At 37.7% G+C, this 13,108-nt stretch overlaps 1 protein-coding gene across 4 annotated transcripts in view; it reads left to right on the forward strand.

Moving 5' to 3' along the window:
* The window catches only part of USP32 (ubiquitin specific peptidase 32), a 174,487-nt gene that overhangs the window by 121,480 nt on the left and 39,899 nt on the right, over positions 1–13,108 (forward strand). For 2 of the 4 annotated variants that reach the window (XM_066262748.1, XM_066262750.1), the window contains 4 exons: positions 523–682; positions 4,602–4,756; positions 6,208–6,289; positions 8,131–8,205. In XM_066262748.1, coding sequence (XP_066118845.1) covers positions 523–682; positions 4,602–4,756; positions 6,208–6,289; positions 8,131–8,205 — 472 coding nt within the window. The remainder of the gene's footprint in view (positions 1–522; positions 683–4,601; positions 4,757–6,207; positions 6,290–8,130; positions 8,206–13,108) is intronic. The other 2 variants (XM_066262749.1, XM_066262751.1) reach the window with 1 other exon arrangement.

The raw sequence follows: 13,108 nt of genomic DNA on the forward strand, positions 1-13,108 counted from the left end.
AAAAGAGTTATAGTATGACGGTAGTAAAATTAATATTTAAGTTAAAAAAAATTTAATATTATGTAGTTTTGATATTACTGCTTTTCAATGAAAGGGGGAAAATACCCAACAGGAATTCTTAGAAGATGTAGGAGCCGAAACTTGGGTATATGTAAACTGATGTAATTTAAATTTATTAATTGTTGTAGTAACTAACTGAAATACAAGTAGTGACCCTATTGAACCTTATAGTTTAAAAAAAAATCTCAGCTTGACCTGTGGCGGCATAGTGGATAAAGTATCAGCCTGGAATGCTGAGGTTGCTGGTTCGAAACCCTGCACTTGTCTGGTCAAGGCACATATGGGAGTTGATGCTTCCTGCTCCTTCCATCTTCTCTCTCCTCTCCAAAATGAATAAATAATGACCTTTAAAAATTTTTTTTTAAATAATAAAAATTAAAAAATAAATCTTAGAAGTTAGATAAAAATTGCGAGTTTTGTTTTTCCTTTACTTTGATCACTTTATATCTTTTAAAACAACAGGTAATCAGGAATAGCAAGACAGAAATCCCAGAGCTGGAATTATTTCCTCGGTATCTTCTGTTCCTGAGACAGCAGCCTGCTACTCGGACTCAGCAGTCTAACATCTGGGTGAATATGGGTATGATGAGCCTGAGAATGTTTCCTCAGCATTTACCAAGAGGTAACTTAAGAATGCAGCAAGAATATCATGCATTTCCTTAAAAAAAAAACAAAAACAAAAAAATCAAGTTGTTCAAAATCTGGTGCTAGTATACCAGTAAATCAACTTTGGGGCTTAAATCTATGGTCATGCGCAAGAGTAGACAGGGTTAGAGGGAAACTCTCAGTAGCAAATTGAAAGAGTGGTTTCCTTGCCTGGTTTGTAAAAATACAGCCATAATAAATAGAAATAAATTTTACATACTTTGTTTCTTTGAGAACAAGCCATTATGAATTATTTGCTTGACCTAAGTTAAGTCAGCCAATCAATCAATGAATGATTTCTTCAACTCCAAATTTTTAGAAGTGATTTCTTTTGCAATTTTTTTTTGACAAAACATTATAGATTTTTCATACTCAATCCAAGGAGCCTGTCTATTTTGAATACAAAGGAAAGTATATATTTTTAAAAATGAAAGTGGCACATTTGCTGTGTAAAGCATCAAACCTGCCAGAATGACAAAGAAGTTCCCATTTTAATGTATTACATGTAAAAAGTTCCCCTTTGATATCTCTATGAAGTTAAGTTTTATTGATGGGCAGGGCTTGCTCTGTTTTTGCTTTGCAAATATTTGAAATTGTTCTTCAACAGAAGTAATGAATTCAGACTTTGTGTTAACAATTCCACAATATTATTATAATTAATATAACTTAGTATGCAAGAACTATCTATAAACTCAAACCCTAACCTATCATCCTACCTGTGAAGTCAAATAGGCTTAGTTTAATGTTTTCCTTAAAGGTTATATTCAGGTAATTTATGGAGATTCTTACACATGTTGTTTGACAAGAATTGTAGCAAAGTAGTGGTCTCTGCCTAACCAAACTTTGTCTTTGGGGAAAACATCAAAATCAAGGAACAGTTAGACAGAATCTATGAAACTTTCTTGATTTAATTTTCCACTAAATAAAAGTATTTGCCTAGATTCCTTGGCACCCATAGCACATATCTTTTTTTGATTCTCTTTGAAAGATAACATGAGAGGCAAGATGTGTTGTTGCGCTTTTAGTAAGTATTCTTTGCAACTCTTGTGCTGATCCTAGATTTTTGCTGCTCTGTAAATTTCACAAGATCTGTTGATGCTATTTAAGAGCACAAAATTATGTATAATAAGTGGCTGCCTGCTTAATGAACTGTGCTATAAAAACTGTCTAGAATTCAAATAAATTTCTTACATGGCTTAGAACAATAGAAATTGACTTGGATACTACATTTGCAAATGCTTCTGAATCCTAGAACTGGTTAGTTATTATGCTCCAAATTTGTTCATAATTTGACATTTTATTTCTTACTAATTAGTTGTGAAATCAATCATTAATCATTTTGAAGTTTATAAAAATATGCTTTCTTGCTGTAATCTTATAACTAATCCTCTGATGTATAATTAGAGAAATTTTCTCTTTTGTTTTCTTTTAGAGATTATCTTTCGCTTTCTGATAGTAAAAGATTTGCTTTGCTATGTGTTTAAAATTGATCATGGCCCTGGCTGGGTAGCTCAAGCGTTGTCCCAGGGCACCAAGGTTGTGAGTTTGATCCCCAGCAGGGCACATACTAGAATCAACCAATGAATGCATAAATAAGTGGAACAACAAATTGATGTTTCTCTAAACTCTCTTTCTCAAATTAATAATTTTTTTAAATTTAATAAAATAAAAAATTTAAACTGATCATGGTTGGGATTTGTTCTGCCATAACGTCGTTTTCATCTTTTTCATTACTCAATTTATTACAGTGGTTTACTAGGCTCTTAGTCTTTTTGTAGTGGCAAGTATACAAACCTTGACACAGTTATGACTTAAAAGTAGCCTTTTTGACAGAAAAGTCTACAGAAGTCATTGTTTCTTAGATGATTTTTTAGCCTGTTTTAGGGGAGTGAATTCTTTTTGAAAGCTCTAAAAAAGCAGATGATGCCGATACTTTTTCCCTCGCTTTATTTAGTAGGTAAGGACTCAAAGTGCATTTAATAGGAGGACTAAAACTAAGTCACTACTGAAGGGGTGGTGTAAAGCCAGTAGCCACGGCCACCATCACAGCCGCCTGGCCCATGCAGGTTCATATTTGATTCGGACAGATAGTAATGAAACAACGGAGCCAAGAACTGGTGGGCCATTATCTTTAATCCTAGCTTGCACCCGGCAGGCAGGTAAAAACACACACAGGGCTCCAAAACCCACTCATTCAGATCTCAAAAAATTACTGACTTACTAAGTTTCCTAGAATCAAAGTTTTCTAGCTCACCAGACTTATTCGCCTCTGTTCCCCATCTCCTCCTCTCTGCACAAACTGGCTTCTCCTTCAGCACTCCACCATCTTGGCTACTTCTCCTCTCCTCCCTGCTCTCTGCCCTCTTCCTAGAACACAATCACTCTTCTCCCGGAACAATGCAATCTTTCTTCCTTTTAAAACCTTTTGGCATGAAAGCCCTCCTCAACACATATTAACATAATCACACTTATCCCAAGCAATCACCTGGGTGATGGGCTTCCACATGGGCAGCGCCATCTTTAACAAAGTGAGCATAATATATTTTATCTGCCCAACAGGTGGAAAACTACCTGGAATGTATAATTATACACTAGATGGATTATATCCATATAGTAAGTTTATTTTGTTTGGGGTTTCTCAATAAACAATAACCTCCCATATACGAGAGATGACCATTTTAAGCTATAGCTTTGTCTGGATTTTTGCCTGAATAGTTTAACCAGGTTGTTTGATTGTTTTAGTATCCTATCTTTGATTTTCATAATCTCTTACTATTTTAGCCCCCTTCTTTTTTGAAGTATGTAGTTAGACTTGACATATTCTTCCTTCACTCTTTTCCCCCTTATTGCCGTTTTTATTGTTTCCACCTTGAGCCTTTCAGGAATTCAAGGTCATGTCCGCTGCCATCTTAATGGGCAGACAGGCCCTGTGATTTTTACCTGCTTCTACCTTTCAATGGGGCAACTTATTTTCCGGGAAACTTCTTGACTTTACTTTAAAGCTGTGTGTGGAGCACTGGCTGGTGACTCAGTGGATAGAGCATTGGACTGGCATATGGATGTCCTGGATTCAATTCCTAGTAGGGCACACAGGAGAAACAACCATCTGCTTCTCCTCCCCTCCCTCTCTTTCTTCTCTCTCTTTGTCTCCCACAGCCTGTGGCTGGATTGGTTCTAGCATGGCCCTGGGCACTGAGGATAGCTCCATTTGAGTGCATCAACCTGAGGTGCTAAAAATAGCATTGACCCCAGGTGGATCCCAGTTGAGAAGCATGCTTCACTGTCTCCCCTCCTCTCGCAAAATAATTAAATAAATAAATAAGCTGTGTTTGATCACATAGAGTGTATGCCTACTTAGAATTTTAAGTAAAATTTTTTGTGTAGTAGTACCAGTGTTTGAGGTGATTAGGCCACTTAATGACTGAGAGTGATGGGATTAGTAATTCAAAGACAGTTTATTGGAAGAAAGTGAATCAGGTAAATCCAATTATGTATCTGTGAATTTCAAATTCAATCCCATTTTACCTTTTCCATTTATATACCAGGTTTTGGTTTTGCTATTGAGTGTGACCCAGCTGAGAGCAACGAAGATACTATTGCCTATCTATGGTTTGTTTCTATTTGCCACTCTTCTGGGATCTGAGCCCTGCCCGTTATTTGGGCCTCTTGTGATTTTGTTGCTTCTTTTTAAAGTTAAGGCTTTGGACTCACTCTGATACTTGGGTCTCCTGTCTTCATTTTAACGTTTTATTTTAAAGCTTCTTAATTTATAAAATTATTAAACCTCTAAATCTCATTTTTTCATCATTACTTCCTAAAATAGTATGGTCCCCATTGCTGAGGGGTGCTTTTTATTAACATGTCTTTTCCCTATTATTATGATTACTATAACATAGGAAATGTACCTTCTCCAAATGCTCCATTAAAGCGGGTCTTAGCCTACACAGGCTGTTTTAGTCGAATGCAGACCATCAAGGAAATTCATGAATATCTGTCTCAGAGGCTGCGCATCAAAGAGGAAGATATGCGCCTGTGGCTATACAACAGTGAGGTAAGAGGCATCTCAGAGTCATGAAGGCATCTCCACTCAGCACATGTTAAATCGATATTTCATGAATATGCAGTTGTTGTCTGCAGTAATTATGCCAAAAACCATTCTGAGGGGCTCAGTGAAAACTTCATCTTTTAAAATACTATATGCATACATATAGGTATGTGTCACCTGAAATCCACAATACCACTTGATCATCATGGACAGTACCATCTTATAAAGATTATTGTTATGAAGTAACAAAGTATCTTTCTTTAACTAGTTTTTGTTTTGAAGTAACATACACATTAAAAAAAATTCAAACAATACAAAAGTATATAATTAACATTCTTCCTTTTCATTGTCTGACCCCTAACTTTTGTTTTCCTCAGAAGTTTTGTTAATTGCTTAATATGCATTGTTTTCTGATTACCGTATTTCCCCATGTATAAGATGCACCTTAATTTTAGGGCCCAAAATTTGAAAAAAATAAATGTATTACATAAAGTTATTGAACTCAAGTTTTATTCATAATAAAATTCATACAAGTCCTCATCACTGTCAGAACATCCATTCATTAGCTTGTCTTTATTTGTGTCTGAGGACAAATCACTGTCTTCAACTATGAGCACAAAAACAAGCACCAAAAAGCAAGAAATGCAAATAAAAAAATCTACAACCACTGTATACGATGCACCGTTTTTAGACCCCAAATTTTGGGGGGAAAGGTGCGTCTTATACATGGGGAAATACGCTATAATCTGAAATTGAATCATAAGTAGTTTTAATCATTCTCTATTCCCTAGTTCCTTCTTTTTTATATCCTCCTTTGGTACCACTAAGACCACAGCTCCTGGAGCCACACAACCAGGGATTAAATCCTAGCTCTGTCACTTGTTAATTATAACCAAGAGAAAGTTCCTTGATTCTCTCTCTCTCGGTTTTCTCATGAACAAATGGGAAAAATAATAGTATCTCCCTTTGGGAAGTTGTAAGGATTAAATGAATTAATTATGTGAGTATTTTAAGGTGAGCATAAACAAAAATGTATAATTTTACTATGTGACATTTGGTTTTATGTTTTTAGTGCCTAGTAAGATCCATCTTGATCACAAACACATTTACTGCATTTCATACAATTCAATAGATACTAAAGAACATTTCTGAAGGCTCTTTTGAAAATCTAAATCTCAATGAATTTGGTTTGATGTGAGATGAGTCTTATGTACCCCAAAATTCTATGTACCGGTAAATGTTTTAAAGATATGAAGTACACGTTTATGAAGTATACATTATTTTTCCCTCGTTTTACCACCTAAATTGTAAGAATTTCTGAACTATAGTATGCCTAATATCTGTCACATGGGTTATGTAACTACAAGGGCATTATTAATTGTCACTCATTTTTATTTCCATATTTGTTTCAAGTTTATTAATCAAATTAACAGAAAAATTTCCTCCTCCTTACACAGAATTACCTTACTCTTTTGGATGATGAAGATCATAGATTGGAATATTTGAAAATTCAAGATGAACAGCACCTGGTAATTGAAGGTACAAGAAGGAAACATGCATGTACATTAGATATATGGGGGGACAATTTGAAGATTTAGTTACTAATAATCCATTTTATAATTTTTCAACTTTTGTTTTATCATTATATTATTTATGGTAAAGAAAACCCATTAAGTACTTCTATAGTCCTACATATTATTTAGATTACTTTAAAAGAAAAATATGTCTACATTTATTATCTGGCGAGGGGTGAAAATAGTAAATAGAAACTAATTTAGTTATTAGTCTACAAAGTTCTTAAAATTTTCAAGCTATCTCTTTGAGTTTGAATAAGGAGACTAATTTTCTTTTATAGATATTGGCACAGCCTCTCATTAGTTATCAACACTGGCCACTCACCAACAGAGTTTACTTGTATATTCACACATAGATTTATAAACTTGTCTTTGAAAACTTAAACTGTGTCTTTTCCCATCAAGATTTATGGAAACACTGTAGCTGCCTTTGTATTAAAATGAATAGATTACTCTCATAAATTGTCTCAATTTAAGAAAATTGTAATAGTTCTAATGTATTAACTTTAATTAAGAGTTTTAATTACTTCTGTAGATTATTCAGTATAATTTTACTTCAGGTAACTAATTGAAAGAATAGCTTACTAATTCTAAATAAGTGTGTCAGAACACACCTGCTCCACAAGGGATGATTTTGGAGGTGAAATCCCCAAGGTGAAAAAAAGCCAGAGGGCAAGTCATGCATGCTTCAAGTCTTCGTTCTTGCTTCATTTTTTTACTCCTAGACTACTAGTGCAGGTGCGGGTATACAGTGTGTCCGTAAAGTCATGGTACACTTTTGACCGGTCACAGGAAAGCAACAAAAGACGATAGAAATGTGAAATCTGCACCAAGTAAAAGGAAAACTCTCCCAGTTTCATACCTATTCAGTGCAGTTCCGTGTGGGCTCACGCACAGATTTTTTAGGGCTCCTTAGGTAGCTATCCCGTATAGCCTCTACAGACTCGTCACTGACTGATGGCCTACCAGAACGGGGTTTCTCCACCAAACTGCTGGTTTCCTTCAACTGCTTATCCCACAGAGTAATGTTATTCCTATGTGGTGGTGCTTCGTTATACGCGCCAATATTCACGTTGCACTTTGGTCACGGATTCGAATTTAGCGAGCCACAGAACACACTGAACTTTCCTCTGTACCATCCACATCTCGACTGGCATAGCCATGGGCTGCTCTGCTGTATACACGATGTTATGTCATCATCTGAGCATGCACACATGCTGCCACATCATTTCACAGAAACTGGGAGGGTTTTCCTTTTATTTGGTGCAGATTTCACATTTCTGTCGTCTTTTGTTGCTTTCCTGTGACCGGTCAAAAGTGCACCATGACTTTACGGACACACTGTATATAGGACGTACAGACAATATTGGCTAGGTACTAATATTTCATCAATCATTACATGCGTGCAGTGGTGTCAATTTGCTGTGTCAATCTCGTGCCCTAAAAGGCAATATTCTGGGCGCCTGACCTAGAAGCACCTAGGAAACAAGGCTAAGCTAGCCAAACATTTGGGGAAGCTGGCCCCAGGAAAGGCTTGCCCAGCACAGGGAAGCTGGTGCTGCTTGCAGTTTCTCATGAAAACCAGAGTTCATATCCTGACTTTCTCTGAGGGTCCTTACAAAGTGACTATGAAGTTCCCAATATAAAGAGTTGGAATGGTTTCAGAGTCACTTACTAAAAATAACTTGATTTTTTTCCTTTTTAGTTTCTGGTTTAGAAATAACTTTTTTTTTTTAACAGAAGCTGTTGAGTGGGTGTGATTTCAGTGGATAAGAAATTAACACATTCCTAACTCTGTTTTTCCAGTTCGAAACAAAGATATGAGTTGGCCTGAGGAAATGTCCTTTATAGCAAACAGTAGTAAAATAGACAGACACAAGGGTAAGTCTTCAGTGTATTATTTATAAATAGATTTTATCTTAAAGTTATTTTTTTAACCTCTCAACTTTTGAAGTGTTAACAGTTTTTGGCTTTCTAGCCCCCCATCCTTATTTTTCTTTTTACTGAAGCATCAAATTTCTTTCTAATTTATGCCTGACCAGGCGGTGGCGTAGTGGATAGAGCATCAGACTAGGATGCGGAGAGCACAGGTTCGAGACCCCGAGGTCACCAGCTTGAGTGCGGGCTCATTTGGTTTGAGCAAAGCTCACCAGCTTGGACCCAAGATCGCTGGCTCAAGCAGGGGTTCACTTGGTCTGCTGAAGGCCTGCGGTCAAGGCACATATGAGAAAGCAATCAATGAACAACTAAGGTGTCGCAATGAAAAACTGATGTTTGATGCTTCTCATCTCTCTCTCCGTTCCTGTCTGTATGTCCCTATCTATCCCTCTCTCTGACTCTCTCTCTGTCTCTGTAAAAAAATAAATAAATGTAAATTTCTTTCTAACCTTGCAATTAAATAATTTATATATATTTTATATATATATTTAGCCCTGGTCGGGTCAGTGGTAGAGCTTCAGCCCAGCGTGTGGATGTCCTGGGTTTGATTCCTGATTAGGACATACAGAAGAAGCGCCCATCTGCTTCTCCACCCCTCCCCTTCTCACTTCTCTCTCTCTCTCTCTCTCTCTCTTTCTCTCTTTTCCCCTCGTACAACATGGCTTCATTGGAGCAAGTTGGGCCCAGGTGCTGAAGATCCCAGTTGGGGCATATGCGAGAGTCTGTCTCTGCCTCCTTCTCTTACTGAATTTAATATATATATATATATATATATAATTATTATATATAATTATACATCTACATGTATGCATATATATCTCTCTATATATGTACACATGTATATTTTCAATACAAATAAACCTTTATTGAACTCATGCTATATAAGAAATGGTTAAGAAATATCCCTCCCCCAAACTGTCCAATTTCTCCACTCAGCCCAGGATCAGTGCCTTGCTGTTTCTTCTGGATCGAGAAGGTTATGCGCTGTTTCACTAGTTTTCTGTGTTATGCTCTGTTGTGTAGTTGTAGTTGTAGGCTTGTTCTGAAGCTCAGAATTTTCTTAGAAAGCATTGGGTAGCATGGTGGTAGATGCTGTCAGTGGAACATTTGTTCCCTTTTAAACAAGTACTGAGATGAACTTGTTGCTTTTCGTGGAGGTACTGAACTCATCAAATGCTCCAGTCATGGGCTATTCTGAGTAATCACCAGTGACACCTGCTGTGGCTTCAGTGGCCTCTTCCACAAAGCTAATGGTGTTTGATTCCACATTAGTAAAGAAGTCAGAATCCAAGGGGCTCTCCAGATATGCATCTGTGGTCAAGTGTGGGGCAGTTATTGACTCTAGGTCAGTGTTAATGTCTAGGTCATTGATGTTGTGTGGGGCTCATGCAGGGACAGTCACAGCTGGGACAAACCAAGTAAAGACGATGAGGGCCTTCTCTATCATGGTACAAGTGATCATTAAGAGTTTTCAAAATCTTGAGGGATCAGGTATGGTTAAAAACATAAGTGTCTTTATACCACTTACAAAGGTATAATTTACCACATTGCTTTAAGACAAGTAAATTTCCTTACATATTAAATAAATTTTTTTGCTTGACCAGGCGGTGCCGCAGTGGATAGAGCGTCAGATTGGGATGCGAAGGACCCAGGTTCAAGACCCTGAGGTCACCAGCTTGAGCGCAGGCTCATCTGGTTTGAGCAAGGCTCACCAGCTTGGACCCAAGGTCGCTGGCTCGAGCAAGGGGTCACTTGGTCTGCTGTAGCCCCCCGGCCTAGGCACATATGAGAAATCAATCAAAGAACAATTAGGGAGCTGCAACGAAGAAATTATGTTTCTCATCTCTCCCTTCCTGTCTGTCTTTCCCTATCTGTCCCTCTCTCTGATTCTCTCTATCTCTGCCACAAAAAAATAAAAAAATTAATTTCCACTTTATTGGGAACTCTGTAACTTTCTCTCTGCCTTTTCATCTTATTAGGGGTTTCTTAATGGATAGTTATTATACCAATATGAGAGCTCTCCACAATTTTCCAACCCAAAAGTTTTTTCAATTCACGACATCCACTCTCTGGCCAGTAATGATAGGATTTGTAACGACTGAACCAATTAACTTTTTATGGCCTAACTAGGGAAGCAAAATGCTTTCATAAAAAGCACAAAGAAAAGGATTCAACCCTCATAGATCCAACAGTTCATTCTCAGAGATAGCCTGAGAAAAATCTAATTTATATATGTTTAAAGACATAACACTAGGAGAGAATTGTTTGAGTTAAAAAAAACCCTGTCATAGCAATTAAAGAGAATCATTGATGCTTCTAGATCACAAGTGAGCATCGATCATCATGATTGCCAATTACATGCAATGATAAACCTCCTCTAATTTATTTATTTATTTAAATTTTTATTTATTGATTTCAATAAGAGAGGAAGAGGGAGAAAAAGCGACAGGAACACTGAGCTGTTATCATTTGTGCCCTGACCAGGGATCAACCTTTGTACTTGAGGATGATGTTCTACTGAGCTATCTGGCCAGGGCCTCCTCTACTTTATTTATTGCAAGACCAAATAGAGAAATATTAACTCCATTTAGCTGGTTTAAAATGTTATAACAAAAATCCTATTTTTCAGAAATGTAAAAATTCATCCTTAAATTCATTTGGAATTGCAAAGAACCCCAAATGGCCAGAACAATATTGACAAAGAATATAGTTGGCATACTTAAACTTCCCAATTTTATAACTTTTTACAAAGCCACAGTAATCAAAACAGTGTGGTTTTGCCATAAGGATAGACATATATAGACCAGTGGAATAGAGTTGAGATTCCAGAAATAAACCCATATATCTATGATTAATTCATTTTTTTGATTAGGATGTTAAATCTATTCAATGGAGAAAGAATAGTCTCTTTTAACAGATGATTCAACTTTAACTGGGTTCCCACATGCAAAAGAATAAAGTTTAACCACTACCTCACATATAAATTAAATCAAAATTGATCAATAACCTAAAAATCATAAAACTCTAAGAAGAAAAAAACATAGAGGTAAATCTTCATGACCTAGAATATGGCAGTGGATTCTTAGATATGACGCCAATATCAGGAACAACAAAAGAAAAACAGATAAATTAAACTTTATCAAAATTTTAAACTTTTTATTTTATATTTTTATGTGAGAGGACAGGAAATAGGCAAACTCCCGCATGCACCCTGGCCAGGACCCACCCAGCAACCCCGTTGGGGCTGGTGTTCCAGTACTGAGCTATTTTTAGCACCTGATGCTGATTTGCTCAGACCAACCAAGCTATCTTCAGTGCCTGGGGCCATGTTCAAGCCAGTCAAGCCACTGGCTGTGGGAGGGGAGGAGGGAGAGAAAAGGGAGAGGGCGGGAGAGAGAAGCAGATGGTCACTTCTCTCTATCCACTGAGCTACCTGCTAGGGTCAAAATTAAAAACTTTTGTATATCAAAGGCATTAATAAGAAAAGTGAAGACAACTTCCACACTGGGAGAAAATATTTACAAATAATATATCTGATAAAGGTTTATTATCTCTAGTATGTAAATAACTATAGAATTCAACAACAGAAATGACGATTCAATTTTAAAATGAGCATCAGACTTTCATAGACATTTCTTTAAATAGGATATATACAAATTGGGAATAAGAACATAGAGATGCTCAACATCATTATTCATTAAGGAAGTGCAACCAAAACCACAATAAGTTAACACTTCATACCTACTAAAATGGTTATAATCAGTAAAACAAAAAATGGCCCTGGCTGGTTGGCTCAGTGGTAGAGCAGTGGCCCAGCATGTGTATGTCCTGAGTTTGATTTCCAGTCAGGGGACACAGGAGAAGGGACCTTCTGCTTGTCTACTGCTCCCTCTTTTCTCAGTCTCTCTCTTGCTCTCTCTCTACTCCCGCAGCCATGGCTCTATTGGTTTGAGTGTATTGGCCCCAGACACTGAGGATGAGTCTATCAAGCCTCAGCCTCAGGTGCTAAAAATAGCTCAGTTGTGAGGTTGGCCCCAGATGGGCAGAGCATCAGTCCCAGACTGGGGTTGCCGGGTGGATCCCGGTCCTGACACATGTGGGAGTCTGTGTCTCTATCTCTCCTCCTCTTACTTGAAAAAAAAAGAAAAAAAGAAAATAAAACAAAAAAATAACAAGTGTTAGTGAAGATATGAAAAAATTGGAACGGTCATAGATTGCTATTAGAATGTAAAATGGTTCAACCACTATGGAAAAATTAGTTTGGTGGTTCCACAAAAAGCTATACAGAGAATTACCACATTCCTCAGCTATTTCACTCCTAGGAATGTACCCAATAGAATTGAAAATAAAATCTCAGGCCTGCCCTGTGGTGGTGCAGTGGATCAAGTGTCTACCTGAGTCACTGAGGTTGCCTGTTCAAAACTCCAGGCTTGCCTGGTCAAGGCACATATGGGAATTATGCTTCCTGCTCCTCCCCACTTCTCTGTCTCTCTCTACTCTCTCTCTAAAAATAAATAAATTAAGTCTTTTAAAAAAAAGAAATGCAGGCTCTGGCTGGTTGGCTCAGTGGTAGAGCGTCGGCCTGGCGTGCGGAAGTCCCGGGTTCGATTCCTGGCCAGGGCACACAGGAGAGGCACCCATCTGCTTCTCCATCCCTCCCCCTCTCCTTCCTCTCTGTCTCTCTCTTCCTCTCCCGCAGCCGAGGCTCCATTGGAGCAAAAGATGGCCCGGGTGCTGGGGATGGCTCCTTGGCCTCTGCCTCAGGCGCTAGAGTGGCTCTGGTTGTGACAGAGCGACGCCCCCTGGTGGGCGTGCCAGGTGGATCCCGGTTGGGCGCATGCGGGAG

The sequence above is a fragment of the Saccopteryx bilineata genome, chromosome 2, assembly GCF_036850765.1.
Source record: "Saccopteryx bilineata isolate mSacBil1 chromosome 2, mSacBil1_pri_phased_curated, whole genome shotgun sequence".
NCBI lineage: Eukaryota > Metazoa > Chordata > Mammalia > Chiroptera > Emballonuridae > Saccopteryx > Saccopteryx bilineata.